This window comes from Notolabrus celidotus, chromosome 22 (assembly GCF_009762535.1).
Source record: "Notolabrus celidotus isolate fNotCel1 chromosome 22, fNotCel1.pri, whole genome shotgun sequence".
Lineage (NCBI taxonomy): Eukaryota > Metazoa > Chordata > Actinopteri > Labriformes > Labridae > Notolabrus > Notolabrus celidotus.
In genome coordinates this window covers 206,443-234,078 of record NC_048293.1, presented here as the reverse complement: position 1 = coordinate 234,078, position 27,636 = coordinate 206,443, and the positions used below count along the sequence as shown (strand labels likewise).

The 27,636-nt window shown below is 40.2% G+C and overlaps 1 protein-coding gene, 1 long non-coding RNA gene and 2 other non-coding genes across 4 annotated transcripts in view; 3 read left to right on the top strand and 1 right to left on the bottom strand.

Moving 5' to 3' along the window:
• Positions 1–26,117, bottom strand: part of exoc3l4 (exocyst complex component 3-like 4) — a 37,540-nt gene extending 11,423 nt beyond the window's left edge. Inside the window, exons 1-13 of the mRNA XM_034675697.1 lie at positions 25,783–26,117; positions 23,346–23,784; positions 20,403–20,528; positions 19,442–19,675; positions 18,253–18,880; positions 17,097–17,214; positions 15,093–15,218; positions 14,617–14,717; positions 12,329–12,427; positions 7,079–7,202; positions 6,539–6,661; positions 4,521–4,673; positions 2,656–2,777 (exon numbers count right to left, since the gene is read on the bottom strand). Of these exons, the coding sequence (XP_034531588.1) occupies positions 2,656–2,777; positions 4,521–4,673; positions 6,539–6,661; positions 7,079–7,202; positions 12,329–12,427; positions 14,617–14,717; positions 15,093–15,218; positions 17,097–17,214; positions 18,253–18,880; positions 19,442–19,675; positions 20,403–20,528; positions 23,346–23,763 (2,372 nt within the window). The 5' untranslated portion in view covers positions 23,764–23,784; positions 25,783–26,117. The remainder of the gene's footprint in view (positions 1–2,655; positions 2,778–4,520; positions 4,674–6,538; positions 6,662–7,078; positions 7,203–12,328; positions 12,428–14,616; positions 14,718–15,092; positions 15,219–17,096; positions 17,215–18,252; positions 18,881–19,441; positions 19,676–20,402; positions 20,529–23,345; positions 23,785–25,782) is intronic.
• Positions 127–333, top strand: LOC117806893. The gene has a single exon (XR_004629799.1). It is a non-coding gene; the product is annotated as a small nucleolar RNA U3 (small nucleolar RNA).
• Positions 806–1,016, top strand: LOC117806903. The gene has a single exon (XR_004629809.1). It is a non-coding gene; the product is annotated as a small nucleolar RNA U3 (small nucleolar RNA).
• LOC117806692 lies at positions 2,548–10,395 on the top strand. Its single transcript, XR_004629728.1, has 3 exons — positions 2,548–2,690; positions 6,523–6,623; positions 10,254–10,395. It is a non-coding gene; the product is annotated as an uncharacterized LOC117806692 (long non-coding RNA).
• Positions 26,118–27,636: the final 1,519 nt, after the last annotated feature.

Sequence of the window (27,636 nt, the reverse complement as noted above, 5' to 3'; positions counted from 1 at the left end):
CTCAGATTATGTTTCCTCCATCAGAGAGTCTCTACAAAAACCCTGAACTGTCTTCAACAACAGTTCACCATCAGTGAGAGTTCTGGTCTCCAGACATTACAGCGGGAGAAACATCTAGAACAAACCAAGACTATACTTTCAGGGATCATTTCTTTAGTTGCTGACTTGAGAAATGTGTTTCTAAAGAGTTTGGTCTCGCTGTCCATGATGAAGAGTTCAGATGTTTCCTTCAGAGCAGGAAGCTGGTGGGAAGACTTTGTTTCTTCTCCACTGTTGAAGACTGTTCAGAGTTTCTGAGAGACTCTCTGATGGAGGAAACATGATCTGAGTGGGCAGACACTAAACTTTGTCATTAATCATTTAAGCTACAAAAACAGTTGGCTGGATTGTTAAAAATTTAGATCTCTTAAAATAGTGTTGTTGACTTAATTAATTGCAAAATAAAATTGTAGTTCTCTAAAATGTATTTAACTTGAAACATTTATTTCACTCTTAATTGTAGAAGTAGTTTTCTTATCTTTTTTTTAAGATGTTGCACAACTGACAAATCATGAAGAACTTGAGTTAAACATTGTTTGAATGTAGTAGAAGGATTATGTTCTTAGCAGTACTATAAAAGTTGTAATTTCATGAACAGAACAAAAAAATTACATCACTTTCACTGTTGAATCAGTGTCCACTCAGATTATGTTTCCTCCATCAGAGAGTCTCTACAAAAACCCTGAACTGTCTTCAACAACAGTTCACCATCAGTGAGAGTTCTGGTCTCCAGACATTACAGCGGGAGAAACATCTAGAACAAACCAAGACTATACTTTCAGGGATCATTTCTTTAGTTGTTGACTTGAGAAATGTGTTTCTAAAGAGTTTGGTCTCGCTGTCCATGATGAAGAGTTCAGATGTTTCCTTCAGAGCAGGAAGCTGGTGGGAAGACTTTGTTTGTTTCTTCTCCACTGTTGAAGACTGTTCAGAGTTTCTGAGAGACTCTCTGATGGAGGAAATATGATCTGAGTGGACAATCTATGTTCTTCCAAAGAAAATAAAAATTAAGCCTCTCTCAGCTTGTTTTGTCCTTCAGATAAGGTACTGTAGTTCTAGTTCTAACTTGTTTCTTAGCGTGACACCTGGTTTTATAAAATCTCACTCAGCCTGACATCTCAGTGGAGCTTGGGCTCTTTCATGTCATATAGCTGAGTAAGCAGATGTCTTTACACAACATGTATTTATTTTGAGATTTTATTTGGGCTTTATATATTATTTGGTAGTTCTCCATATTTTCCAAATACCCCTAACCTTTGAATTAAATGTATTATCCATCAGACGAGGAGCATCTCTTAAAGATCTCCTCCCATCAGTGTGTTTAATCTGTTCAACCGTCTTCTCCCCTCACATGTCTGCAGTTAAATGTCGCCCATGTGATTTCAGATGTAACACGTGACTCTGGATAGCTCTGGTTAATACTTCTTCCTTTAACTCTGCCCTGTTTTTTGGGGAGAGCCCCTGATGTTGTCATCTGACTCAAGTCAACATTTCCTTTGAGGGTCACGCAGCAGAGTTTGAGTATGTGTTGTCTGGACCGGAGCTTCCTAATGACAAATTTCCAAGTTTATATGTAAACACTGAAGGCCGCCGGACAATCATGGCCTCTGTTTTGGGTAAATCAGTAGCTAAAAAGCACATGGTGTTATATTTTTACTTCATCTTCCTCTTGGAAACATTACTTTAAGTGCAGCCGGATGAATTTCCACCCTGTGTGACGAAATCTGCCAAAAATCTCCGGACTCCTCTCTGAACAGAAGGCCCTTCATTCATTTATTACTTCCATAATCACGAAAAGAGGAAATTTCACTTTTGAAAGCAAATATAAAGCATCAAATAGAAATTTGAAATCAGGATGTTGGTTACATTTCCTCACTCCGGACTTTTTTGTTCATTATCACAGACTGTTGTTGACTTCTTCAGCTCAACAAAACTGCTGCTTTTCATCACAGACATGTTGCAGCGCCATTTAAAAAAGAATGTTATTCTTTTTCAGAGAGTTTATTTGCCTTTTATTGATATGACAGCTTAACAGAGGCAGGAAATGTGGGAAGCTGGAGTTGGCCTGCAGCAGGGGTCTTGGCTGGTAGTCGAGACAGCAACTGCTGCAACGAGTGCTAAAGCCTATGTGTATAGGGTACGGGCCTTAACTGCTAACCCTTTTAACTTCATCAAACAGTTAATTAAACTAGACTTCTCCAAAAAATAAACACTTGGACATTATTCCGCGTGTTAGGAGCTACCTAAATTGATAAAAACCATGTTTGAAAATAATATGTTTGGTGTGTATATTGATCTAAAAGTTTGACCCATGTCTCATCTGTTAACATGGAGGAGGCAGGCTTTATGAGCTATACTGAAGCCAGACAGCAGGGGGGAGATCCCAATATGTTGGCTTCACTTTTAGGGTTCTGTCTCGTCATCCAGTTTTTTAATCAAGTCCAAACCTTAGAGTCTGGCATCATACAGACTGGCATCATACACGTGTTTGCGAACTGAGCTGTTTGAACTCTTCAGTTCTGTTTCAGGGTTTCTCTTTGTTTTTTATCACGTCAAAAAGCACCATGTTTATAAGAGCTTTGATGCAAGGTTTATCAGACTCTCTGAAATGCTTACCTGAAGTCTGGGTAGTGGTCCACTAAAGGCTGCAGGTAAGTCTTTATGTCTGTCTTGTTTTTCTGGATGATGATGTCGCTCAGGTCATCTCCTACATGGTGGAGCCATTCGTGAGATGAATCCTAAAACATGCAATGAAAACAACAACGAGTTTTAAATAGGCTTCGAATTCTCTTGACTGTCAAAGATTTCACGCTGGCAACTTACATTAACCTGAAGAAAACTTAGTAGCTGTTTAAGGGACGGATATATTTTAACTCTAAAACAATTTTGTAGCTGAGTTAGGACATTTCAAATCAAAGGGTCCAGCCTCTTTTAAGTCTCAGGGGTTGTAAGATGTTTGATGGGAGAGGAAAGATGAGAAAACCAAGACTTGTGTTAAAAAATAACAAAAAAACATGTTTTTTTTTTTTTGCTGAGCTCTGTTTTCCTTTAAATACTGGATACTTTTTCTTCATATTTTGAAACTGTTCGAGAAGTGTAAAGGGGAAATATCTCTCTGGGGGAAGCACAAAAAGCTGTAAGACTTTTCAAATGTTGCAATGTGAAACAATCTTGTAAAGGGTCAAAAATACACAGTTTAGTAAGAGTTAATGTAGATTAATGTATATCATTTAGGGGTGAGCCCGACTAAGGATTTGCTTAGTTGAATCTGATTCATCAGATTTTGCCCATAGTCGACGAATAGTGGAATGTTTTTTGTTTTTTCTTATTGACCCAAAGTCTGCATGATGGTGACCGCATGACAATATTACACATAACCCTTTACAATTAAGAGACTTGTATCTTATAGTAAAAGGGACAACAGAATATTATAAGTATAAAACTAAGATTTTTTTAATCTATATTGCAAAAACAACGAGGTGATGAAGGAGAGAAAACTCAAATAAGGCCACCATCAGTTAAACATGGAACAACGCTCCACTATAGAGTAAGGAATCAGGAGATATTTAAACAGTGTTCACACAGAGGAGAGCAGCACTGTGGAGGGTAGTTTGTCCAACTTAAGACTAAACATGTTTATAATGTTCAAAATCAAACCTGAACCAGCTAAAGGGTTTTTAAATCTCTGAACAGAACCTTTTAAATCAGTCTTTCATGTCGTCTTTGTCCGCTTGAGTCTTTTCAAATTGTACGTGAGGAAAACCATCGTGTGTACGGGCAGAAGTGCGCTCCTTGCTTTGTTGACTGTAAATCCTGTCTTTGAGAATATCCTCTCTGATGGCGTGGAGGTGGATGGGATGCTGTGGATTGTTTTTGAGGCTTCAGACAGCTTTGGGTATTCCTGCTCGTTCTTTTGGCCCCGTACAGTTTTTGTGTGGTCCGGTAATCCTTGATCTCAAAGCCCTCTTCATGAAGCTGCTCCTCATCTTCATCACTAGTTTTTAGGATCAACTGAAGTTTTATTTCCTGACATTTTGAGCTACCATGAACGTAGAAAGATTTAAAGGCCAGCTGAGGTACGTCTGCTCCACAGCTCCCACTAAATGGGGGGGTCCACCTTTAATTACCAGGGGAGATTTAATTACCACTTTAAGGAGATTTAACACTTCAAGAGCTGTTCTCAGAATTACATTAAATAAGTCTATATTTGTATAAAAATAGGCTAAATGAGACATTATTTTTATGGGAAACAGGAAAATAATGTAAAATTAGACATTGAGCACCCCCATGGTTTGAATGGAGTGATCCACATTTCATATGCAAATATTTGACTATGAGATTGGCAGTCGACTAAGGCTCGTTAGAACGAATCGTCCAATATTCGACTATTTGGGGTCACCCCTAATATCATTTCTTCCACTTTCATTAACTTTTCTAAATGGTTTGAAATGTTATGCAGAAAGGTGCAGTTCGTGTTTTACCATGTCCTCAAACAGATCTCTGAGTTTGTTCCACTGCACATGAATCTTCGCCCCCGCCCTGGCGTGTTTGCGGTTCTTGCATGAGTAGTTGCTCTTCATCAGCTGGCCGATGTATTCCCTCACCACGTGGTAGTGCAAACGGCTCGCTAACTCCTGTCGCGGGGAAACAGACACAAACACACACACACGCACAGAAGGAGTGAGGTGGCAGAATAACAGGATGGGCCTAGAAAAAAGGGGAAATGTCAGCATGTCTACGTCTGTATTTATCCATCACACGACCAGCAGCAGCCCACAGGTCATCTGGGCTAACACCTCCACTTCCGCCTATTCATTTCTTCCCTGCTGCCAGGATTACCCCCCGTCTTCAATGTTTTCTGCAGCCATGGCATCCGGACAAAAACAATGGAGCCTAAACTGACACACTGGAACTTCTAAGAGGGACGCACCCTTAATACGGATTTCCTCCCCTGACCTCCAAAGTCATTAAAAAACATTAAAAAACATTGTCAAAAAGCTAATCACTAAATTTATTTCTGCCTTATATTCCCTCATTAAATCCCTTGATGCCAAAGCTTTGAGTCAGTGTTCAAGCTGATTTGGTTAACAGTGCTGACACCATGTACAGCGTGTTGGATTTTAATCAGGAGGAAAAATGCCAGTAAATCTTTGGCACTCACTGGAAATCCATCCTCATGTTTTAACCCCTCGTTAAGAGGTCGGGGTCCTTCCTGAAAGTGAAATGATTCGGCTGATACGGTAAGTGGTTCATAACAGTTGGAATCCCCACACATGAGCTGAACTCTTGAAAAATGTCCCAACATTGTCTGAGTAAGGTGCATGTGAGAACCCAAACAGGAAGACTTATTACTGCCACCCACCCAGTAACACTCTCACATAGAGTCGGAGTGGGCAGATCAAGAATAGGATATTTTTTGAATGTATCTTAAAATATGTTTCAACATTTCTATCCTCACTTAGTCGTCACTGTGACTTTGCATTTTAAGGCACAATGAGTCACAATGCATCCACATAATCCACCTCCATAATCACACCCTCTATTTTCTTTACCATGAACACATCACTACGACTCCAATACCGAGCAGTCAGATAAACCTGAACTCTCCTTTTATTGAGAAAGTGCTTTAACGTATGAGTGGGGCTCATGTCTTTTAGAAAAGATTTTAAGATTACTTATTGGTTTTTAAATCTCTTAATGGTCTTGCTCCTTCTTATTTATCAGATTTGCTTCTATCATATGAGCCAGTGAGAGCCCTCAGGTCTTCGGGTAGTGGCCAAAAGCTAGAACAAAGACTCACGGTGAGGTAGCCTTTTATCATCATGGCCCTGAAGCCTGTGGAACACCCCACCTGAATATCTGAGGGCTGCACAGAGCATCAACATTTTTAAAAGCAAACTCAAGACCGACCCCTTTAGTCTTGCTTTTAACTGAGTTTTATTCTTAGAACAGCTTTATTTCACCTTACTTTATTTACTTATTTATTATCTAGTTCAATTTATTTATTTGTATTTATGTATTTATTTACTTATCTCTAGTGTAGCTTCTTAGTTTCTTTTGAGTTTTAACATCTTATGTTTCCTCCAGTGTTTCCTCAATAAGATATAATGAGAGCCTTTCCTCAATTCGTTCAGCAACTTCTTTTTTATTTTTTATTTATTTATTTACTTTATTTTCTATTGTTATTATCATTGTTGCATATACTGTGTTCTGAACCTTAGGATTGTGGGGTGGTTTTTTTTATTTATATATATATATATATATATCTTTTTTTCTATCAATTTGAAGTTGTTTTTATGTACAGCATTTTGTGTTACAATGTCATTGTATGAAAAGCGCTTTATAAATAAAGTCTGATTGTTTGATTGATTGATTGATTGATTGATTGATTGATTGATTGATTGATCGATTGATTGACTGATTGATTGATTGATTGATCGATTGATCGATTGATTGACTGATTGATTGATGTCTTTCTTCCAGCTCTCCTCTTCCTCACCTTGGTGTGTGGAGGCCTCATGAGAGCGCAGTGCTGAGAGAGCAGCGTTGTCCGGTTACAGAGCTCCTTGAAGTCCTCCTCGTTGGTGAGCCACTTCCTCGTCATCATTCTCCTCAGATAGGGCTGAAAAAAGAACAAACTCTATAACACCATTTTCTTTCTTTATGAGTCTGTTTAAGTTTCAGGAATGTCATTGGTCTACTCTTTAAGGCATCTTACTCTCTCCCTCTGACAGTAGTGACTCTTAACGTGCAGCAGGTCGTTCTTCAGACACCAAAACTCCTCATATATCAAATCCCCCCTTTCGTAGCCCCTGTTTTTTCTCCTTATGGTGTGAAACAGTGAATTTGATGCCTTGCTGGAAAGCATCAGTGTTCGTGATGAGAGTATCAGGAAGAAAGGAGATTCCCTTTTTCAATTCCTCTTTAAGTATCTACAAAGAAAACGACTTCTCTCTGCGTGCTGACACAACATGATGAGAAAGGAATTTTGCTTTCGCCCAAAATAAGTCGGATTTGATTTACTGTGTTGTTATCTTACCTTGACATCCTCTTTGAAATGGTCCTCCATGTCTTGTGTGAGTCTGACAATCAACCCCTTCACTTCTACTTTGAACCCTTCCACCTCATCCGAACAGGCGGCCTTATAACCCTCCATGTGCCCCCTGCAGGAAGAAGCACAGCGGGAAATGGAAAAGCGTCACTGAGGTTTAAAGATCAGGTTTAACTTTGATAAAACAAAGAACAAAAACATGAACATAAAACGTTTCTCTACATAAAACTCTGCCAGCAGATACAAGTACAGCACAATCTATTAAAATAAGAAAATTAAATGAATGAATGCTTCCTTTAAGGCAACAGTTATTCCAGAGAAGAAGAGTCAGACAACAAACATGATGGTGATTGATTATGAAAGCAAAATTAGAGTCAATAATGTGAAGACAGAATATGTTTATAATTTCTAACTCGCACAATCTTTCTCAATCTTTCCTTAAAAAAGATCTGCCATTTTTCAAACTCTTCATCTCTATCGTGGACTGCTGGTCTGGTTTGAACTGTGAACTACACTGTTCAATAGTACTCCCACACATTGGCATGGTCTGTATCCGTACGCTTCCAGGAAATGTGCAGAAATCTGAATGAAATGTACGCAGAGTACAAGCAGACACCTTGTTTCCTCTTACACATGTATCTGATGTCTGTAGATTCTTTACAGATGGATAGAAACCTGATAGAAGCTACCTGCAGCCATGGGGGGAGGGGCTAATTTTGTCTCATAACTGATAGATCTGTATATCATATCGAAGTGATAAAGACAATCAGACCATATGTAACGTTCCTGGTTTTTATGAGGATTCATATTCTTATACTTTATGCATCTTGCTCAGAAATAACTTGAAGTGATGAGAAATCGGTGATCCTTATCGTTAACTTTGCAGCAACTATGCATCGCTATCCATATGTCAACTCTCAGCCTTTAGATATGTCTGCACACCAGAAGCTGCTCCAATATGCATTTAATGAAACATATCACCATAAGTGACGTTTCATTGAGGAGACACACCTTCATATGTTTAAAACACTTTGGTCACCTGATGGGTCACATGAGTGTGATCACAGTGGGTCTATCGCAGTGAATGAGGCTACAAAACTGAAAAACTCAGTAACATACGCCCCTCAAATCACATGGCCTAGGGGTATAAGTGCGTCCCATAAACAGAGGCTATAGCCCTCGTTGCAGCCACCGTAGACTCATCTCCCGGCCTCGACCGCTTGCTGCATGTTTTCCAGCATGTAACAGCATGTAAATTGAGGGTAAAAAGTCAGAGGCATCTCTGTCATCATGATACAAGCTGGATAAACAATGAAAAAGTGTCACAGCTGGAAAGATATACACATATCATTCCCACAGTCCATGAAGAATCAACAACAGCAGCATATTAAGTTGTCTGCTGAGAGAACTCTATAAACACAATGAACACAAGCCCAGTTCAACGACACAATATCTGAGAGTGATACAAGAAGCATTCAGGATTTTCATGGCTCTTGTGTTCATCGTGTTTACAGAGTTCTCCCAGCGGACAGCTTAATTTGCTGCTGTTGTTGATTTTTCATTGACAGTAGGAATGATATTTGTATAAGCTTCCAGCTGTGATACTTTTTCATTGTTTATCCAGCTTGTATCATGATGACAGAGACGCCTCTATAGCCCTTTCCCGGTTTTTCCTGATGTGAAGTCATGTGATTTGAGGGGTGTGGGCTATTGAGTTTTTCACCTGTTCCATCGGTCAGTATAACAAATCTTTAAAGGGGACATATCATGCTTTTTTCATCAACATATATTGGTCTAACAGGTCCCAAAAACATGTCTTTAAAGTTTATGCTCAAAAAAACACTTTGAAATCAGATTTTGGTCTGCCTGAAAAGTCCTCTTCTTCATTCCTCATCAGAACACTCTGTTTTCCCTCTGACCACGCCCCCTCCGGAAGTGGATGTGCCTCGGCTCTCCAGCACGTTGATCTAATGTTTACATGTTGGCTGAATATACACGGCTGCTCAGAGATCGCGTTACTTCAACCCTCTGAATCTGATCCTGATGGAGAGGCGCCTGTAGCAGGACCTTTCTGAACGATTGGTCATAGATTTAGTGTTTCTTGTTGTTTTATTTGTCAGTATGTAGACGTGTGTCTTGGTACACAGCTACGAACATGTAGCTATGTGGCTATGCTAACTAGCGCTAGCACTTATCCATGATAAATAAAAATCATCCACTAGATCTTCAAATCTGCAGACGTGGGGAGTAAAACCGACCTCTGCCAGAAAGGCAGCAGGACCTTTCTGAAGGATTGGTCACAGATTTAGTGTTTCTTGTTGTTTTATTTGTCAGTATGTCGACGTGTGTCATGGTACACAGCTACAGCTACAGCTACAGCTACAGCTACAGCTACAGCTACAGCTACAGCTACAGCTACAGCTACAGCTACAGCTACAGCTATGAACATATAGCTATGTGGCTATGCTAATTAGCGCTAGCACTTATCCATGACAAATAAAAATCATCCACTAGATCTTCAAATCTGCAGACGTGGGGAGTAAAACCGACCTTTGTGTTTATTAAGACAGCCTACAACTAGCATGCCTCCCTCCTAAGCTCCTTGTTAGCACACATTTGTGCAGGTAATGAAAAACAGAGGAGGGATTCAGTATTATTTTATACAGTCTATGGGCTGAACAAGCTCCGAGCTCTGACTCCGTGACAGACCGGATATTGTTGTTACGTAACAAAAACACTGAAGTCTGAAACGGCTCGTTTCACACACATTTACAGAAAGGTGGAGAAATCAGAACAGGGGCAGAATGGATTTTTTTCATTCTCGGGGGGTTTGTAGACATGCCAGGGAAACATATTTCAGGTAGAGAACCATTCAAAAGTCCATTTTGCATGATATGTCACCTTTAACTCTTGTGTAGCCTTATTCACTGCAGCAGGCTCACTGTGATTACACTAAAGGGTAGTATATATATGGAGGTGTGTTCTGCTGTACGGACTGACCTACTTTTTATGTGTGCTATCTCTGTCCAGCATCCGCTACTTCAGGTTCTGGATGTGTGTGCCAGCTCTGTCCTTGCTTATGATCACTCTTTCCTACTTGGCACTGAAACCTCTGCAAGCATTTACCCTCTGGATAAAAATAGTCCCATCTTTTCTTTATCAGGTAGCAACAGCAGAGAGTGACAGCAGAAATGAGGGAGGAGATGCAGCAAAGGTCCCAGGCAAGATCAACCCTGAACAATTGGAACGCAGAGCTGGCATATTGAAGCTAAGACACAAGATGAAGTGGATACAATAAATCTGACGTAAAGATCCATGAAAACACATTTTTACACATATGCACGCCGCATTTTAGTGGTTTTCATCTTATCTTCCACACAGTGACCCTACACACTTAGTTTGTTCTTTGTTTTTGTTTCTGTGAAGGTCATGAACTGTAGAACTAAAACCTAAAGATTGAGACGTGTGATGCAAAAGCGGTGCTCCTAAAACCTCAGAGCAGCAGCAAAATCGAAACCAGACATCGAATCTGCAGCCATAAACACAAACAAACTATTCATGACTCAAATGAATGTCTTTAAACAACCAGTCCCAACCCACATCTGTTCCATTTGTGACAGACAGACACAGCTGGAGGCAGTCTTACTTTCTCTTTCCCTCCACTTTAACTAGCAGAGTTTCTCACTCGGGGCCCTGCTTCCACGAAATCACGTGAGCTCTCCAAAGCTGGCATCTCTCACAGTGACATGCCCTTATACTGAGCGGGTCTGACTGGTCTGTGCTGGGCATATTGAAGAAACACTCGGCTAAGCAACCGCCAGCCTCTGAGAGGGAATGCAGCTCGGTGCTCGGCTCTCCAATAAAGTAAGCTGGCAAAAGTCCTGGAAATCCCCCAGTGAAGTCCAGAATAGCTCAAAGATGAAATCATCCAAACAAAACCTCTGCATGGCCTTCGAATTATCTCTTCTTCCCCTCAAATCGCTCTCTTCTTTTGAAACACTTTGTCCACAGGGGAACCAAAATTGGTAAAGAAGACACAGAAGCTTGTCGTGATATCTATTTGTAATATGTACGGCATGCATTTCAATTATTTGATCCAAATCCAACATCTGACACGAGGGTTTGAAGGCAGCTTTAAATGTCACTTAAAGGCTCTGTGAGGAGTTTTCATGATGTGATGATTCTGATGACCCCTTTCGATGAAATCGTGTTTTTCTGGGATGATGACTGCATTTCCCATGAGCACTATCACCCTCTGTCATAAAGATGTTGCTCTTGCAAAAGCAAATTATTTGAATCCTTCTTTTCTTTGTTCAAGACAACTTTGTGCAGGATGCAGAGTGATGAGGTAATGTGTAGACTTGCAGTCCATGAAATTATGCACTGTGTGAAGTAACGACTACACTTTGTAAACTTTGATGTTTTACTGTGTTTTACTTACAGAAGTTGTGCAGACAGACCGCTGCAACATGACCTGTCAAAGCCTGAACAACATAAATATGCACACGATTTGACTCTTTAGTCCTTAAAGAGAAGTGGAGCATTCACACGCCGGCATCAACATTAAATCCTGTTCATAGCTTTTTGTTCTTTTGGCGAGCAAAGCCCTGATTGTAGAGTTTCTCAGTCTAAAAATTCAACTGAAAATGTTGACTTTCTACTAATCCTGCCCCAAAAGAAAATTATCTAAAGCATAAAAACTCGTCCTGCTCGCTAACTTACTTCTCACTGCCAAACTTTACCAGCAGAGCTCGAAACAGAGACACTTCAGGGTGAGCAACAAATATTAAACACATGCATTCAAATCGAGAATAAAGAAATAACCAATCCTGTCCCTGATCATCTCATGTGCCTCTGCAGGTCATGAAGAGGCAACAGTATAAGAGTGAGACTGTTCAGTAAAGTCAGTCGAAAACTCCTTACAGTGCCTTTAAATAGCTCTTACTGTAGTGAGAAATGCATATGCTGACTCTTCTGGTATTGTAATGTTGTAATTTTGAGCTCAATTTTCTTAACATGCTGCTGTGCATGCTTCCAAGCAGAAAGCCCTTCAGATGGAGCTCGTAAATTCCATCCTAATTTTAGCTTCAAGGGTCGGTATGAAATGTTTTAAACCTCATATAGATCCTTGCTGGCTTCGTGAGGCAGGCAGGTTTTGCAGTTTTTGGCAGGGCTAGGTAATTTATTCATCACAGTGCCTTAAGCCTTAAAAGTATCGCAGGAAGTCACGTGACTTACTGTAAAGCTGTGAAGCTGTTGATGTAGGTAATTTGATACTCGGTCCAAAGAGGCTGTGGTTTGAGAGCACTGCAGTGACGTCTGAGCTCTGTTTCGAATCTGCAGGAGAGAGAGGAGACTCGTGTCAGAGCAAAGGACATAGAATCAGCTTGTAAGACAGCTAAAAGGGAAAAATACTCCCACTCTAAAACACATTCCACAACATGCATAACATCTCTTTAGTCCTTTTATAAACTTAGCAGAAAACAGGCCTTCAGGGGTGGGACAAACTAACAAGAACATGCTGTGCAGTCTGTAAAAAGTGAGAGAAGACAAAGTTTAGATCCGGACAAACAGTTAGGTAATGCAACAAGGACTATATACTCTGTATATGGGAATGCACTTCAATGGCTAGACCACCGGCGCCCCTCCTAATCCAGTTTTCTAGTGTTCTATTTTCTTTATGTTTCAACAGCATCCTTTTATTTGTTTGATTTTCCTCCTGCACATTTTCTCCATGTGAAATAATTAACATTAATCTGACATTTTATACGACTAAGAGCTTTAAAAGAGCAGTGTTTGACGAGGATGGACACATGATCATCAGATGCTTTCCTGAATGCATAACCATAGCACATCTATGTTGTGAAATTCAGTGAAGAACCGCGTTAGTCATACATCAGTTAACGGAAATATTTTCTTATTACCCAAGAGGAGAATCACACAATTCTGTGGTTATTGCACGGGAGCAGGATCCCCTTTTTTTATTTGTTTTGGTGTGTTTTTCTGTGGGTGGGTCCCCTCCTCACATTTTCACTCTTCCTTATTCTAACTTCTCTAGTGATGCTTTCAATAAATGTGATTTTTTTAAACTAAGTATCAGGTGATGTTTCTGAAATTGTACAACTTTACATAACTGGTTAATTTTCTTGCCTGGGGAAGCCCTATGACATTTGACCTTTGAGTAAAAACACATATTCATTACTAACTTAATGTTCTTATAAACTCTTAACACAACTAATATTAAATGAGTTGATAAGCAAAAAAACCTACAAAGAAGATAAGTCGTATATAACCTTTTATAGTTTATTACTGACTCGTTGTTGATGTTTTTAATCTAATGCTAATGTTGGCATGCTAGAATCTTCACAATAACAATACTACTTGTTGATGTCAGTGACTTTTACCATCATCATCATGCTGAATCCTGACTTCATGTCCCACAAAGCATCAGGACTCACCCACTGGGAGCCATGAATGTCTTCATTAAGTTTCATGGATATTTTATGCTGCAATTTTTTAGATATTTCAGCTTTTACTGAAGCAATGGAAAAAGGTCAGGATGGGCGGTTAAGATACGATGTCACCACTTCTGTCCTTTATTTCTGCATTGAAAGTTTGTCTGCAAGGAGGGATGAGGTTTGCAGCAAAGATGCAAAACATAAACAATGTTGTTCTGCTGAAATAAAGATTTTTGGTTCGCTTTTTTCACCACTCAATCTTATTGGTTACCAACCAATCTAGAAGAGGTGAATTAATAATGATATGTCAAACACCCTAAGTTTAAAAGACCCTAAACACAGGACTGTGACACATCTATTTAAAAATAGATGTCCGTTATCTTGACCACTTATCCCATTCGGTGTGACGGGGGGCTGGAGCCAATCCCAGCTGACTTCGCAGAAGGCAGGGTACACCCTGGACAGGTCGCCGATCCAGCACAGGGCAAACATGGAAAGACAGACAACCATTCATGCACACACTCACACCTATGGGCAATTTAGAGTGACCAATTAACCTGGTGAGCATGTTCTTGGACTGTGGGAGGAAGCTGGCAAACCCGGAGAGAACCCACCCATGCACGGGGAGAACATGCAAACTCCACACAGAAAGGCACCTGCCTGACCGGGGACTCGAAGGAGGAACGTTCTTGCTGTGAGGCAACAGCGCTACCAACTGCACCACTGGGCAGCTCTAAGAAATATCCAAGAGGGAAAACCAAGGGGGTCTCTTTTAAGTGTTTGAGTTCCTATAGCAGCTTTATTTTGAAGGAACAGAAAGTGAAAGTCTTCCTCTTTCAGATTCCTCTAACAGCCCTGCATTCATTGACCTCTTCAGTGGTTTCCATTGTGCTCATTCTTTTCTATCTGTTTGATTCTTGTGTAGTAACTTATGGCTGTTACCCCCTTGGAGAGAATAAAAATGTATGATATCCTTGATCCCCCAAACTGGACCATTTTTGTTCGACACGTCAGCTTATAAGAAGTGAAAACAATACATTTGTTTTGTGTGTCTCTGTGTGAACGGACCTCTTTGGAAAGTGTTTCAACTCTTCCAGGCAGGAGGAGATCACTCTCTTTTCCAGATCTGCATCAATGTGTTGAGAGCCCTTAGCGTTTCCTTTCACTTTCTGGACAAAGAAAACAGAAACAACATGGAAACAGTGAATGAGGAGAACAAGATCAAGCCTCTGCTGCCCCCGTGTGGTCATGTAAGAGCACTGAAACTTAGACAGAGGAAAAAAAAGAGTACCAATTGTTTAAATTCACTCTTTTAGACATTAACACCATAGATTATTGTGAGACTGAAGAGGTTTTTAAAGTGTGAAGTGTCAGTGAAAATGTCATTTGTCTTTCCTTGAAAACATCTGAACCATTCAATCGTTTTTCAGCTATTCACCAATTTGAAAGTCATGTTTTGAATGTATACATATCTCTTATACATTCATCTCAGTCTTCCTATCAGATAATCATATAAAGATTAAAATAACTGTGTGGTGACGTACCGTCCAGATATCAAAGTCAATCTTAGAGGTGAGGAAGTTTTCCTCCATTTCGGGACTTTTACTGTGGCTCCAAACTTCCTCATTTTCGAGCTCGATGAGTCTGTCCAGTGATGATCTCATCTCCTCCTGCATTCAAAACACAGTTTGTAAAAACGTCATCCTCAGCAACAAAACACAAAACCTCCTCTGAGAAATGACACACTCTCAGTTGGTGTTTTCTTATCAAATCTAAAACAAGTCTGGTTAATGAAAAGAGTCTAGCTTCACACAGATCTTAAAATGCAACACAAAAAAGAGAGGAAAAATGTCACTTCTATCTCTCTTATGCAAGTTTGTCTGAGTGATGGCCTCTAGAAAATGCTATTTTTATACAACCATCACCTTTGTAACCTTAAAGCTGGGGTTGGTAATCAGATTTAGATCCACTTTTTGTTATACTGGTTAAAATGATCTTTATGTCCCGATGGCAATCAATACATAATGTGTTCTTAAAAAAGAACAAAGAAAAGCTGCTATCTACAGCCGGCATAAACCTGGGAAAACACCAACCAATCACCGTTTTTTGGGTGCCAAAATTTGAAACCATTCAAATCCTGTCCTGCCGTTCTGCCCGCCTCCTGCGCGTACATTTCGCCGGCGTGCACTCTGAGTCCCTGTCTCCTGCCTCTGCTTCCCCTGACTCTATTTACTGCCCCTCTCGCTCGTCCTCGGGTCTGTCCCCTCTGACCCGATGAGGTGCTTTGCTCAGGACTGTAGTCCGGATCAGAGTCTAAAAAGCTCTCACCATGGGGGCTCTGACAAGCAGAAGAATGAATGACATTTAGCAAGTCCTACAGAAAATGTAGATGTTGTAGCGTCCGTCTGGATGCTGTAGGGATGACGAGCCGATTCGTGAACACATTGAGCTTTAATAACCGGTCACTGTCAATCAATGTTTGAATGAATGAAGAACTTCTTCTCTTGTCTCTCCTCTCTCCACCTCGCACTCTCTACACCTCTCCTGATGCCTTCACTGACTGTCAACACTGTAGGAATTAAGAACATCTACACTGAACACGTTTAACAAACAGTAGAGCTGTTACAGTTTTATATGTGTTATAACTTTTCTCCTGATATCGTGTCACCAGTACAACTGGATAATGCTAGAATGACAGTTGTGAGTGCTAACAGTAGCCATGTTTGTTTGTGTTTTTAACTTTCACTATGATAATGTTTTGGTGAGGACCGGTTTTGAATCAGTCACCATCATATGGTCGCAAGTCAGCGGCGCTCGTGCATGTGAGCGGGGGGGGGGGGGGGGGGGGGGGGGGGGCGTAGCTTTGGAGGAGCTCTGAGGGAGGAGGGGAGGGGTTAGATGGAGTCATGAGGAAATGCTACATTCAAATTCATGCTAGTTTTCCGAGACTACCAACCCCAGCTTTAAAACAAAAAACCTCTGACTAGAAGAAGAAGTTGCAAATTTGGAGTAAATATGTAAGGATAATAATGTTTTGTTGTTTGCTTCTGGATTACTTAAAATTTTCCTCACAACAAAACTTTTGTTCTTGTTTTTCTCTATCCTGAAAAATTCAGTTACAACAAAGATTGTTCTGCTACTTCTACTCAATCTTGGTATCACTTTAAAGTACTCAAATTTTACGATAAGCAGTCTTGTTGACAAAATAAAGTCCAGGACTGGTTGCACGATCTGTGACTGGTTCTGGGATAGCCGTCCAGATGTCACTTTCTGTGTTCCAGTGAATAATAAAGCAGCGTACAACTGTCTCTTTGCTCCTTAGAGGATACTGTTTTCTTTGCATGTTCAGCAGCAACAAAGATTCTACTTAACAGATAAGTACTAACACGCCACATGTGCTTTGACATTATTGGAGAAATATGGATTCCAAAAAAAAGGAATCATCCTTTAAAAATAGTTTTTAAACTTTCATTTTAAATCCTCAAAGTTGTCAGTATCTCCACATTCTCACAAACAGTCAATTCGTCCTATGATCGTGTGCTCTTCACCTTCACTCTGCTGCAGTATTTCTCCTTCAGCTGCTTCAGGAAGTCGTCCTCCAGCTGCAGATCAGAGCTCTCATCTTTCATGTCCGGCTGCAGAGAAAGACTTCCCATGATCCTCTCGCTGTTGAGGGAAAGATAAGAAAAAGGTTAACATTTCACGTCACTGTTATCTGTTGGCATGAAAGAATGCTGGAAGCGTGTCACTACATGTCGAGGCAGGAGATGAGATCAGGGTACATTGCTGCACATAACACCAGAACAGGACACAAAAGATGCACCATCTTATAACTTCAAGAAGAAACAATCCCTCAGAGCTGAAGCATACACATGGATTAGAGAGTTAATGCTCTAACATGTTCAGTGTTTACTTTACTTAGTGCATAAAGAAGCCTTTTTTTGGATGCTACTTTGCATAATCTAGAAGAAATGCGGACACGACCTGATTTAAATTTTCCAGCTCTGGCCTCGAGAGAGTGATGAGCCTTCCTTTTTCAGATCAGCTGTTTATTTTTGGTCTCCCAAACGTTGTTTGTGAGCACAATTTTTCAGGTTGATGTGGCCTGATTTGACAAATCATGTCAGAAATGCTGCTTTTCTCAAACTCACACTCACTGTGGTGCTGCAGGGGTGTCTGGTTTCCTTTAAACGTGTCTGTGAAGTGTTAAAGGATAACTAAGACATTTTTTATCCTGCAGGATTAGGACTATAGACATTGCTACAGACCTCATGTTTGTGAAGACACATGCCTAGGCCCCTTTCTTTCTTTACTTACTTAAATGTTTCATTTCAGTCTTGATAACCCAAAGGCAGCATGCACCTGCAGATTCTAGTGATGTTTGTTAACTCCAATCTCTTTAATCACACAGATCAGTGAAAACATTTCCAATTTAAGCGTTAATTTTCACCAGGTTAATCTAAAGATTCCATTTTAAAGGCACTGTGAAGAACTTTCATGTTGGGTTGATTCTGGTGAACCCTTTGGTAGAAGTCAGTAGTGTTTCTCAGGGATGAAGACTGCATTTTCCATGAGCACCATCACCCACTGTCGTAAAGATGTGGCTCGTGCCAAAGCATGAATTACTTATGGAAGCAAACAGATCTTCTTTGTACGACTTTTCTTTGTGACAACTTGTTCTCTCATCTGTCTACGTTCACTGACCTCTTGTAGCCGTTGATGATCCAGTCCAGCAGAGCGTACAGATCTTTTAGCTCCGTCACCTGCACCTCCAGCTTCTTCAGGTGCTGCCCGACGACTCGGTGGTAACTCTTCACGTAGGTGCTGAACACTTGAAAGCTTGGCGGGTACGACCACCGCAGCTGCTTGCTCACATTCTCCAGATCCTCCACGATGGCCTTCCCCAGCAGACACAGGTGAACCGCCAACCAGGAGACATTCTGCTCCTTCTGCTCCAGCTGAACGCTCTCCACCTTCACCTGCACCCCCTCACACACCGCCTCCCTCCAGGCCTCCATCCAGCTGTCCGGAAGTCCACCAGGTTCCTTCGCTCTCCGCTCTTCCTCCTGGATGATGCGAGCCACAGGAACCAGAAGCTCTTTGTTTCTGGAGGGAAGAGAGTTAGAGTCGCGGACGATGGTGCAAACCTTGTTCCTCAGGTCTCTGTAGAGGAGGCACAGGTCTTTCTCCTTCTTGGCCAGCTCCATTGGAGAGTCCTGGCTGGAGATTTCCTGCTCCTGCTTGAACTCCTCCCACAGAGCGAGGAGGTTCAGGTGAGCTTCCTCCAACTCCTCCACCTTCTCCGTCTCTATCAGCTTACTGATCTGCATCACTGGGGAAACACAAAGAAGATTCTTATTATTTTTAATAAAATGACAGAGAGGAAAGAAAACAAAGAGGCAAGTTCCTTAGTTAAAAATGGACACAACCTCAATTCATCAGATAAAGGATAGCAGGGAAACTCTAAATAAAGTTCTTAAAATTAGACTACAAGAAAGTCAGGACTGTGGGGACAGTTGCTAAACTGAACCACAGTGTATTCACACCAAGAATACGATGTCCATCTTTGGCTGCTTCTGTTGCAAAAACAAACAGAGATCAAGAGGAAAGTTGCATGTACAGACAGAGAGAAAGAGAGAGAGGGAGGTAGAGAGACAGAGACAGGAACGTTTGTGAACATTGTGAGAAAACGTTGCATTCAAAGCTTACAGTTACAAGTCTGTACAAGGGTGGCAGCTAAGTTTTGATGCAAGCTGAAGGACATATTTTTGATCTGTTTACATGTTTTTATAATGAATGTAAATGTAACCAAAGGAATGAATATACACAAAGGACAGTCATGTGGTCAAGCCCTGGTAAAAAGGGTTTAATACACAAGTTAAAGAATCCGTACCTGACAGGGGTGTGTGAGGTAACTCTGGTAGTGTATACTCCTCCTCCATTTCCTCAAATTCCTCCTTCATTTCCTCCTCTTCCTCCTGCCTCTCCTCCACTGAGCCTTCAGAGACGGGGCCGAGCGGCTCCGGTCTGCAGGTTTTATCTTTGTCCTTCACCATGCCTAACCTCAGGCTTCTGCGTATGGACGATCCTCTTTTCAAGAGAGAGTCACGCTTGGTCATGTTGGGTTCTGAGGGAGAAAACACCCAGCTGTGAGCAACACAGAATGTCCTTGTCGTTGCTAAAGTCAAGTGCTCTATGTGTTGGTGACACAACCTCCCAAATTAATATATCAACATATCATGGGTTCATTTTACTGTATAAGTTCCCCTATGCACTACTGGCTACAATCACATGCTTTTTGATAACATGTTTAAAATAATGGTTTACATTTTGCGAACAGATTTAAGTCACTATTACAACCATAGAAATATATAACATAGGCCTGCACTTGATTATCATAAGGACTCAGAATAACAGTAAACTGCTGCTTAAATATTCATGGTTAACTTCTTTATTGTATCCACTTTAACTCCCAGTGTCTACTGCTGTTTTCAACTTTTAATTAGGGATATATTTGTCGGTGTTGTCCTTTTAGGGGTATTACGTATTTGGATCCTTTCAGGTGTCAAAGTGTTTAAATAATGTAACAAAACTCAATGCTACTAAATACACCCCTTCCATTTAAAAAATGACTCATTTTGGAGGATCTTTTGGCACTTTTGTGCAGTAAGTAAGTGTTCATATGTTCATTTTTTGACACGTCACAGGTGTTGTTGAGTACATAATGTTAAGTAACTAGTGCAAGTTATACAGGTCATCAAGCAGAACCAATGTGGGACAGAGGAACAGCACTACTAGCAGCCAGGAGACTGACTGTTGATTAGTTTTAGTATAGTATTAAATGCTGACTCTACCTGTCTTTGAGCGCTTCAGACCTGTGCCTTTCTGTGGAGTGCCGTCACCCTCCTCTTCCTCCTTCTTCTGGAACAAGCCTCCCAACATCTTTAAAGGAGAGGTCACAGGAGAGCTGCCGCTCAGACCTAACAGAGAAGCAGGGAGACTGCTTAAAGCTGCAAAAACTTTCTCCATGGGTCCATGTTTCACAATCACTATCACATTTGGCAGTGAAAAGACCTCAGTGTGTGGAGTGGCTGATACGGTTTCGATTTCTTAATACATAAACAACCAAGCTGGGGCATGTGTGTGTTTGACTTGGCAGTGACTTCACCTTACAGTGACCTGTAATAAGGAATGCTATAATTAAGGGTTGAGGAAAACTGACATCAGTTTGGCTCTGCTCCAGGTGAACACATGACAGTTAGAGGTTGTAGTACTTTCATTTCCTCGTGAAGCAGCGATTTCAAGGAATCAGCAAGACTTAACCAAGTGGCAAGCTCTGTTGTTAAAATCTTAAAACAATGCAGAAGTGCAAAAAACTGCAGTTCCTCAAACGTCCACTTGGGGCTTAATGCAAAAGAAAAAGAAACCCATTAGGCCCCAAAGTTAAAATTTCTATTTTGACAGCAGAATCAAACATGTTTAAAGCCTGGTACAAAAAAACGTTTTTCCAAGGCTAAAAGCTCACTTCAGCTACACACCTTTCTGGTTAATCAAATGTTAGATTGTTCAGCATTTCTACGATGATTCCCACTATTGATAGGCTTCAAAATATCCCTCCAGGAACCAAAGAGTGATGCCACGAAGCTTGGTCCATGTGTCTTTGGTGTCAGCTAGCTTTATTATAAGCATCAAGCCCAAAAGATTGAGAATGAGTAAAGTCAGACAAAACTATAACACTGTTGACATAAAGTTAAACGTCAATGTAACTGCTTTATTATATAGTGTGAGCCTAAAAGTTGAATATCATCACTTCGTTGCATTAAAGTTTAAAAAACATCTTTTGTTGAGGAAACACATAAAAACATTTCTGCAAGCCTGTCAGCAAAACACTTTTTGTTATTAGTAAAGCTTAATGACGGTTTGTACCAACGAGAAGAAACAGCTCTCTTGCTCTTTCTGAAAAATCTTCCCACACTGTTGCTCTTTCTGCCTACACACACACACACACACACACACACACACACACACACACACACACACACACACACACACACACACACACACACACACACACACACACACACACAAACACACAAATACACAAATACACAATACATACAGAACCACCCACACCTGAGTGGAACAAGTTCACTCATGGTGGGTGGTAAGGGGAATCCTGGGAAATGTAGGTCATTTCATAAGTGCTAGAGGAGGTAGTTTCAGGCAAAGCAGGTCAAAAAAGGGTCATTTAAATGATTTCTTACTTTGAATTAGCTTAAATTTTGGTTCTGTGTAGCTCAGTTTGTCTTAGATTCAACACTCATCCACCAATGTAATAGAACAGACTTTAAATTGTGCTCTATAATCAGCAAACACATGGATTGTGTGAGTAGTGGACATAGCTGCGGTGACATAACCAACTTCTTTTTCAACGTTGATATCTAATCCTCAAGTTGACCGCTGCCATGTTGGTTTTCTGGAGCAAGAATTGAGCATATTTGGATAAGAGGTGTTCTGCATATTTGAAAGTCAATAAAAGGTTACTAAATTTCCCGAAACAAACGAAAACAGAGCTCTGACTTCTCAGACCGTCTGTATAATAAAAGGCACACTAAGCCAAAGTCATTTTTCAAGACCAGCAGCTGCAATCAGATGGCGACACCGACCTGTCCCTAAAAGTTTTACTTCAGTTTCATTTATCTTATTAAACAAACATATACAAAAAATCACTCACCAATAACTTTCTTGAAAACCGCACTAAACGATGTGAAAGGGCCTGTGTCCATCAACACCACTTTGAGGTAGCAGTGCCTCTTTTCTGTGCTAAGCTAATGCAGTTTCGCCCTCAGCGTCCCTTGCCCTTGTAGTCAGCTGCTTCTCTCTGCTGTACTCAAAGCCCTCTCTGTGGAAAATAGTTTAACCTTTTGAACACTCGCCAATGTCACTGCTACCTAACTGATAAATCCAGAACAAGAAGAGGCGGGACTTGTATATCAACTTTGTAGACAACAATGGACAAGGAGAAACTAACCTGACTTGTTTCTTCAAGGGTAAATTTTGGGTATAGAGTTACTGCTAATATAAGGATGCATATCTTTTTCACTGTTTTTATATTTTCTTTGTTAATTCTCTTGAATGAAAGCCAATATGAAGCAAACAGCAATTGACATATTTGGTGAAAGTCATCCTACAGTCCCCACATTTTCAGTCTCTCTCTCTCTCTGTCTCTGTCTCTCTCTCTCTCTCTCTCTCTCTCTCGAACTGTCATCCCTTAAGTTAAACAAGAGTAATAATGTTTAACTTAAGGAAAGATGGGGTCTCATTGTTTTTTTCAAATTATGTTTTAGCCAGCTGCAAATTCACGTATTTTTTATGAACATAAACAAAACAATAAACACAAGTATTGATAAGACAAAAATTTGCATTCTTTAAGATGAAACCACCCTGCTAATTATGCAAACATTGAACTTTGAGTAAAATAAAAAATCATTCCTTTTACAGTTGTGATGTAAAAAGAGAAATCACCCATAGAGACTTTTTTCCTCCTACGATTCTCTCAACACGTTAAATGTTGCTGTAAAGTTAGGCATTTTAAAATGGGTGCTAATGGGGATTGACTCACTTTTGGACCCACCCTCCAGTGGCCACAAGAGGAACTGCAGTTTCAAGCTTTAATTTTATCCCTGGAGTTTGCCACTGGTGCACACCTCCACTTTCCCATTCCCTGACCTTAAGAGGCCACATTACATTGATTTTTTACTCTAAAGGAGATTTCATGAAAGTCTTTAAGTACTTACTGGGTGATGGAGGTGGTTTAATCTCCAACTCATTATCATCTGTGTCTGCTTTGGGCGTGACCTTTGCCCCCTTGCCTCCAGACAACAGTGGGCTCTTCTCGGCTGCGCGTCGAATGCTCCTCCTGAACGTCTGAAGCCTACCCAGTGACCCCTTCTCAGCACCTTCACTTGGCGTGTTGCTCCTGAGGGACACTCTGTCCTCGTCTGAGTTTTCCTCTTTAGATTTCTCCATCTTTTGTGACGTGCCTCCAGGCGACAGTGGGCTCTTCTCTGCTGCACGTCGAATGCTCCTCCTGAGCGTCCCAAACATGCCCACCGACTCCTTCTCAGCACCTTCACTCGGCGTGTGCCCATTGCTCCTGAGGGACACTGTGTCCTCGTCGGAGTTTTCGGTAGATTTTTCCATCATTTGTGACATCCCATTAAAAAAATAATCCAACTGTGGGAAAAGGACATCAAATATTAAAGTCAAAGGAGGAACTGCCCGCCTGCTGTGTTTAATTCTTTGTGAAACAGGTGTGTTTCAGCATCAGGTGTGTTTTTGGCTACATCCAGAAAGGACAGGAGGGGCAGCTTTGTTTACAGATAACACCCGGGCCTGCTGTGTAGTTCATGTCAACACAGGGAAGAAGGAAATGAGAAATGTTAGGATTATGTTAAAAGCACTGTAATGGAGGGTTAAAGAGTTTAACTTCCACCGGAGACATCACCATTAGGGACCTTTTCATTGTTGTTAAAGGCGCGTTGTCCACATGTACTTTGAATGACTGAGACCACTGGAATTTATCTTACGTTTGACATAAAGGTGGTCATAAATAACAAACATTTCAATATAACATTTTCACTTTCTCTTACTTTTCTTTTACTGAAATGCATTATGCAGCTCTTGGTCTATTTGAGAAATGTGAGAACAAAGTAATATATTTTTTGTGTTTCCTTTATTGGGCTGGGTGCAGTCTGAAAGTGAAACTGTTTCTTTGTTTGACCAAGTTGCTGAAAGGTCATTAACTGTCTGTAGATCTTTATCACTAACCTGACTAACTTGTCTCTAACCAGGAATAAACTTTCACTTTCTATTCAACCAACACTGTTCACTTATTTTAATGATACATTCAGGGAATGGTTGTAAAGTTAACAACAAAAAAACCTGCACACTACCAATACTTTTCAAATTTTCACGGCAGCGCAAACAGTATTGAAATTCACTTACTTTTAATTTCAATCAATAGAAGTCAATGATTTTTATTTGGCCTTTTCAGTCAAGGCGGCTTGTTTGACAAAGGTTTAAAGTATTTGTCAAATAGAGACAATGATTTGAGTTAAACATAAGGTACTTGTGCTGAAAGAAAGGATGAGTTCTTCAGTGAAGAAACCCCACTTTGCCCTTTACTGATAAATTTAGAAGCCAACCCCATGGCTCTTCATGTCACCCAAAGCATGATATAGAAAGGACAGATGGGCAGCGAGAGCCAGCACATCACTGGGGTTATAAAGTGGGCTCCTCCCTTCACTGATGTTTCCTTTAGTTAGGCCTACGACACCTTGGAGAGGTGACACAGTTAAATCTGGTGTCCATCATATCCACCAGCAGAACAATAACCCAACCCATACAGTACTGCCACGTTCAACGGACCCAGGCTCCAGTGACAACACTGATGATATCTTTATGAGAAAGAAGGGCGAACAAGAAAGTCTTTGAAATATAACTTATGTGTCTCAAATATTTAAAAGATTTTACCTTAAATAGCAGATTTTTTGCTTAATCATTTAAAAGTGCCGCCTGATTCCCTGTAAAACAATTTGAAGACATGTAATAAACCTTTACACTGCTGGTTGAGACTGTTATTGACAAAATGCACACAATTATATCATACTTCTGAATAATGTCTGAGAGGTTATTGAAAGGCAACACTACCCTGCAGGTTTAAAGAGATGTGCATGCAATAAAATACAATTAGATCACACCACAGTCTCACTTAAAACACTGAAAAGATGCCCACAACCACGCCACATTATCACAAATTATACAGAAACCTTTAAGCATTATGTGTATTAAATATACTTCTGTAAGAGTGTGTTGCTCAGAAAATATTAAAAAGCGTAACAATGTCATTTAAACCTCTGACATGAGGAAAGTACAGCTCTTTTTTATTATAGGGTGTTATAAATAAGGAAAGTATACCACTGAGGCCTCGTTTTATTCAGCCTAGAGCAGGTTTTATTATTAAATCAGATCACTTTCAGCAGTCAAGAAAGACTCCATGTGCTGATAGTGATTGACTGTCAAATTACACCAAATAACCTGCTGTATAAACCTACGCCGTTTTTCAGAGGCAAACTTTAGGCCTGTGTTTGATTAGAAAGACAAATACTTATGTAAATGCACACATGAATCAAAGTACAAGCTTGTAGGTCAAGAGAGAAGGTGTCTGCTTACCTGCGCAGCTCAGGTAGAAAATCCCCTGCCAGCCCACCTTCCGTTCTTTTATACTCTCACCTTTACCTGTTGCTTTACTTTCTCTACCTTTAGAAGCGAAAGGAAAACAAGCAGTGTCTGTCTGTGACCGGGGCCAAACTTTGGAGTCGGAGTGTGGAAATGGGATTAAAAACAAGAAAGTAATAGTTGCTCGTTTTGTGAATCCTGTGCGGTCAGTTTCTCCTGTAGAAAGGAAAAGTCAAAACTCACCTTCACGTCAGCGGTCAGATTATGTTAATGATTAACAGACACAGAATAAGGAAGTGTCAGTCAGACGATTACAAATGTTCTTTATATTGTGTTTTCTTTACTTCTAAAGATATTTTTCTTCTTAAATCTTCTTGTAAACTTTGAATTTTAGGGGAAATTCATGTCGTATCTGGAATGTTGCGTTTTTTGCAAGCAAGCTGCATTCACGTGTCATCGTAAACTCCAGTTCCAAAGTCCTCAATCATAAATTCACAGTTGGAAAAGTAAACACAGCAGTGCCATAGACTGCATTTGCATAAATAAGATGTAACATGTAAGTAATTTTAATATACTCCATTTAAAGGTGCCTGACACAAATTAAGAGTGATTCCTCTGACATAGATTGGGATGCATTTCAGATTCAGAATCAGATGTACTTCATTTATCCAGGGGGGAATTCAGTTATTACAGTATGCTCTTATACATAGTATGTAAGAAAGTCAAAATATTAATAGAAAGGAGGAATAAAATGAGATATCAATACGAATAAAATAGGATAATAATATAGTATGTACAGAAGTGCAAAATACTTAGAATTAGCTATGAAGAACTTTCATAAACTTACCAAACTCCTTTTGAAGTAAAAAAAATGAATTAGTGACTTTATCAGTCAAACAGCTGTAGTTAAAGCTCCTCTGATGATTTTTTAGGCAGCCATGAAACAGACTAAATTTGATACTGATGATGTTTTAGGACCTACAAAAGGAAACAAGATCATTAATGATAAGTCTGATACTTTATTTTTTATGCCTTAAACTGCTGCAGTATGGTATGTCTTCTGCGAATAGACAACGAGTGATTTATTTGATCATAAAAATACAGCAGGTTCGGTCATTTTGTTGAAGAACACTGAACACACTTACACTTCCTGTAAAGGAGAGGATAATTTGTCCACAGGGGGCGCCAAAGTCAACATAAACCTAATATTTTTTCATAGGGGCTTCACCTGCATGCATGTTTGATCATTGCTCTTAGTTGTGAGATTACAGCAGGTGTTGGGGCAACCACCAGGAGTGATTCTGGACTTGGGATGCTTTACAGATTCTTTTATTGTTTATGATGCACATTTTATCAAGTGCTGTCACATACTATACAATCTATAAGCATGTTCTTTCATGTAGACTAGTCTTGTCTGATGTGATTTAATGTGACAGTCTCCTCAGTTATGGTCACAAAAAAACTACAAATGAACACAAAGTTAAGTCTAACAGTATCATCTGAAACTAGCATTTACAACACAAACAAAAGGCATTTTTAAAAGTGCAAAAACAAGTTTAACAAACCAGGCATTTAATCCAACACAGTGGTGGTAGCTAAATGAACTCTGTACTTAAACACATTTGTCATCTCTAAAAAGGTGGCTTAAAAATGATTGCAATGGTTTTAAATCTTGTGTTGTGAATATTTCTCTTTTTAGATAGCTTCAGCTGCAGGATTTGCAACCCCTTTAAAAAGCTGAAAGTAGAGACATTTCAGAAAACATGTTCCAAAAAGCAGATCCTCTGAGTCCTGTGTAGAGCTGCACATTGACCTTAAATAGACCTTAGGAGTTGATAAGTCATCTCT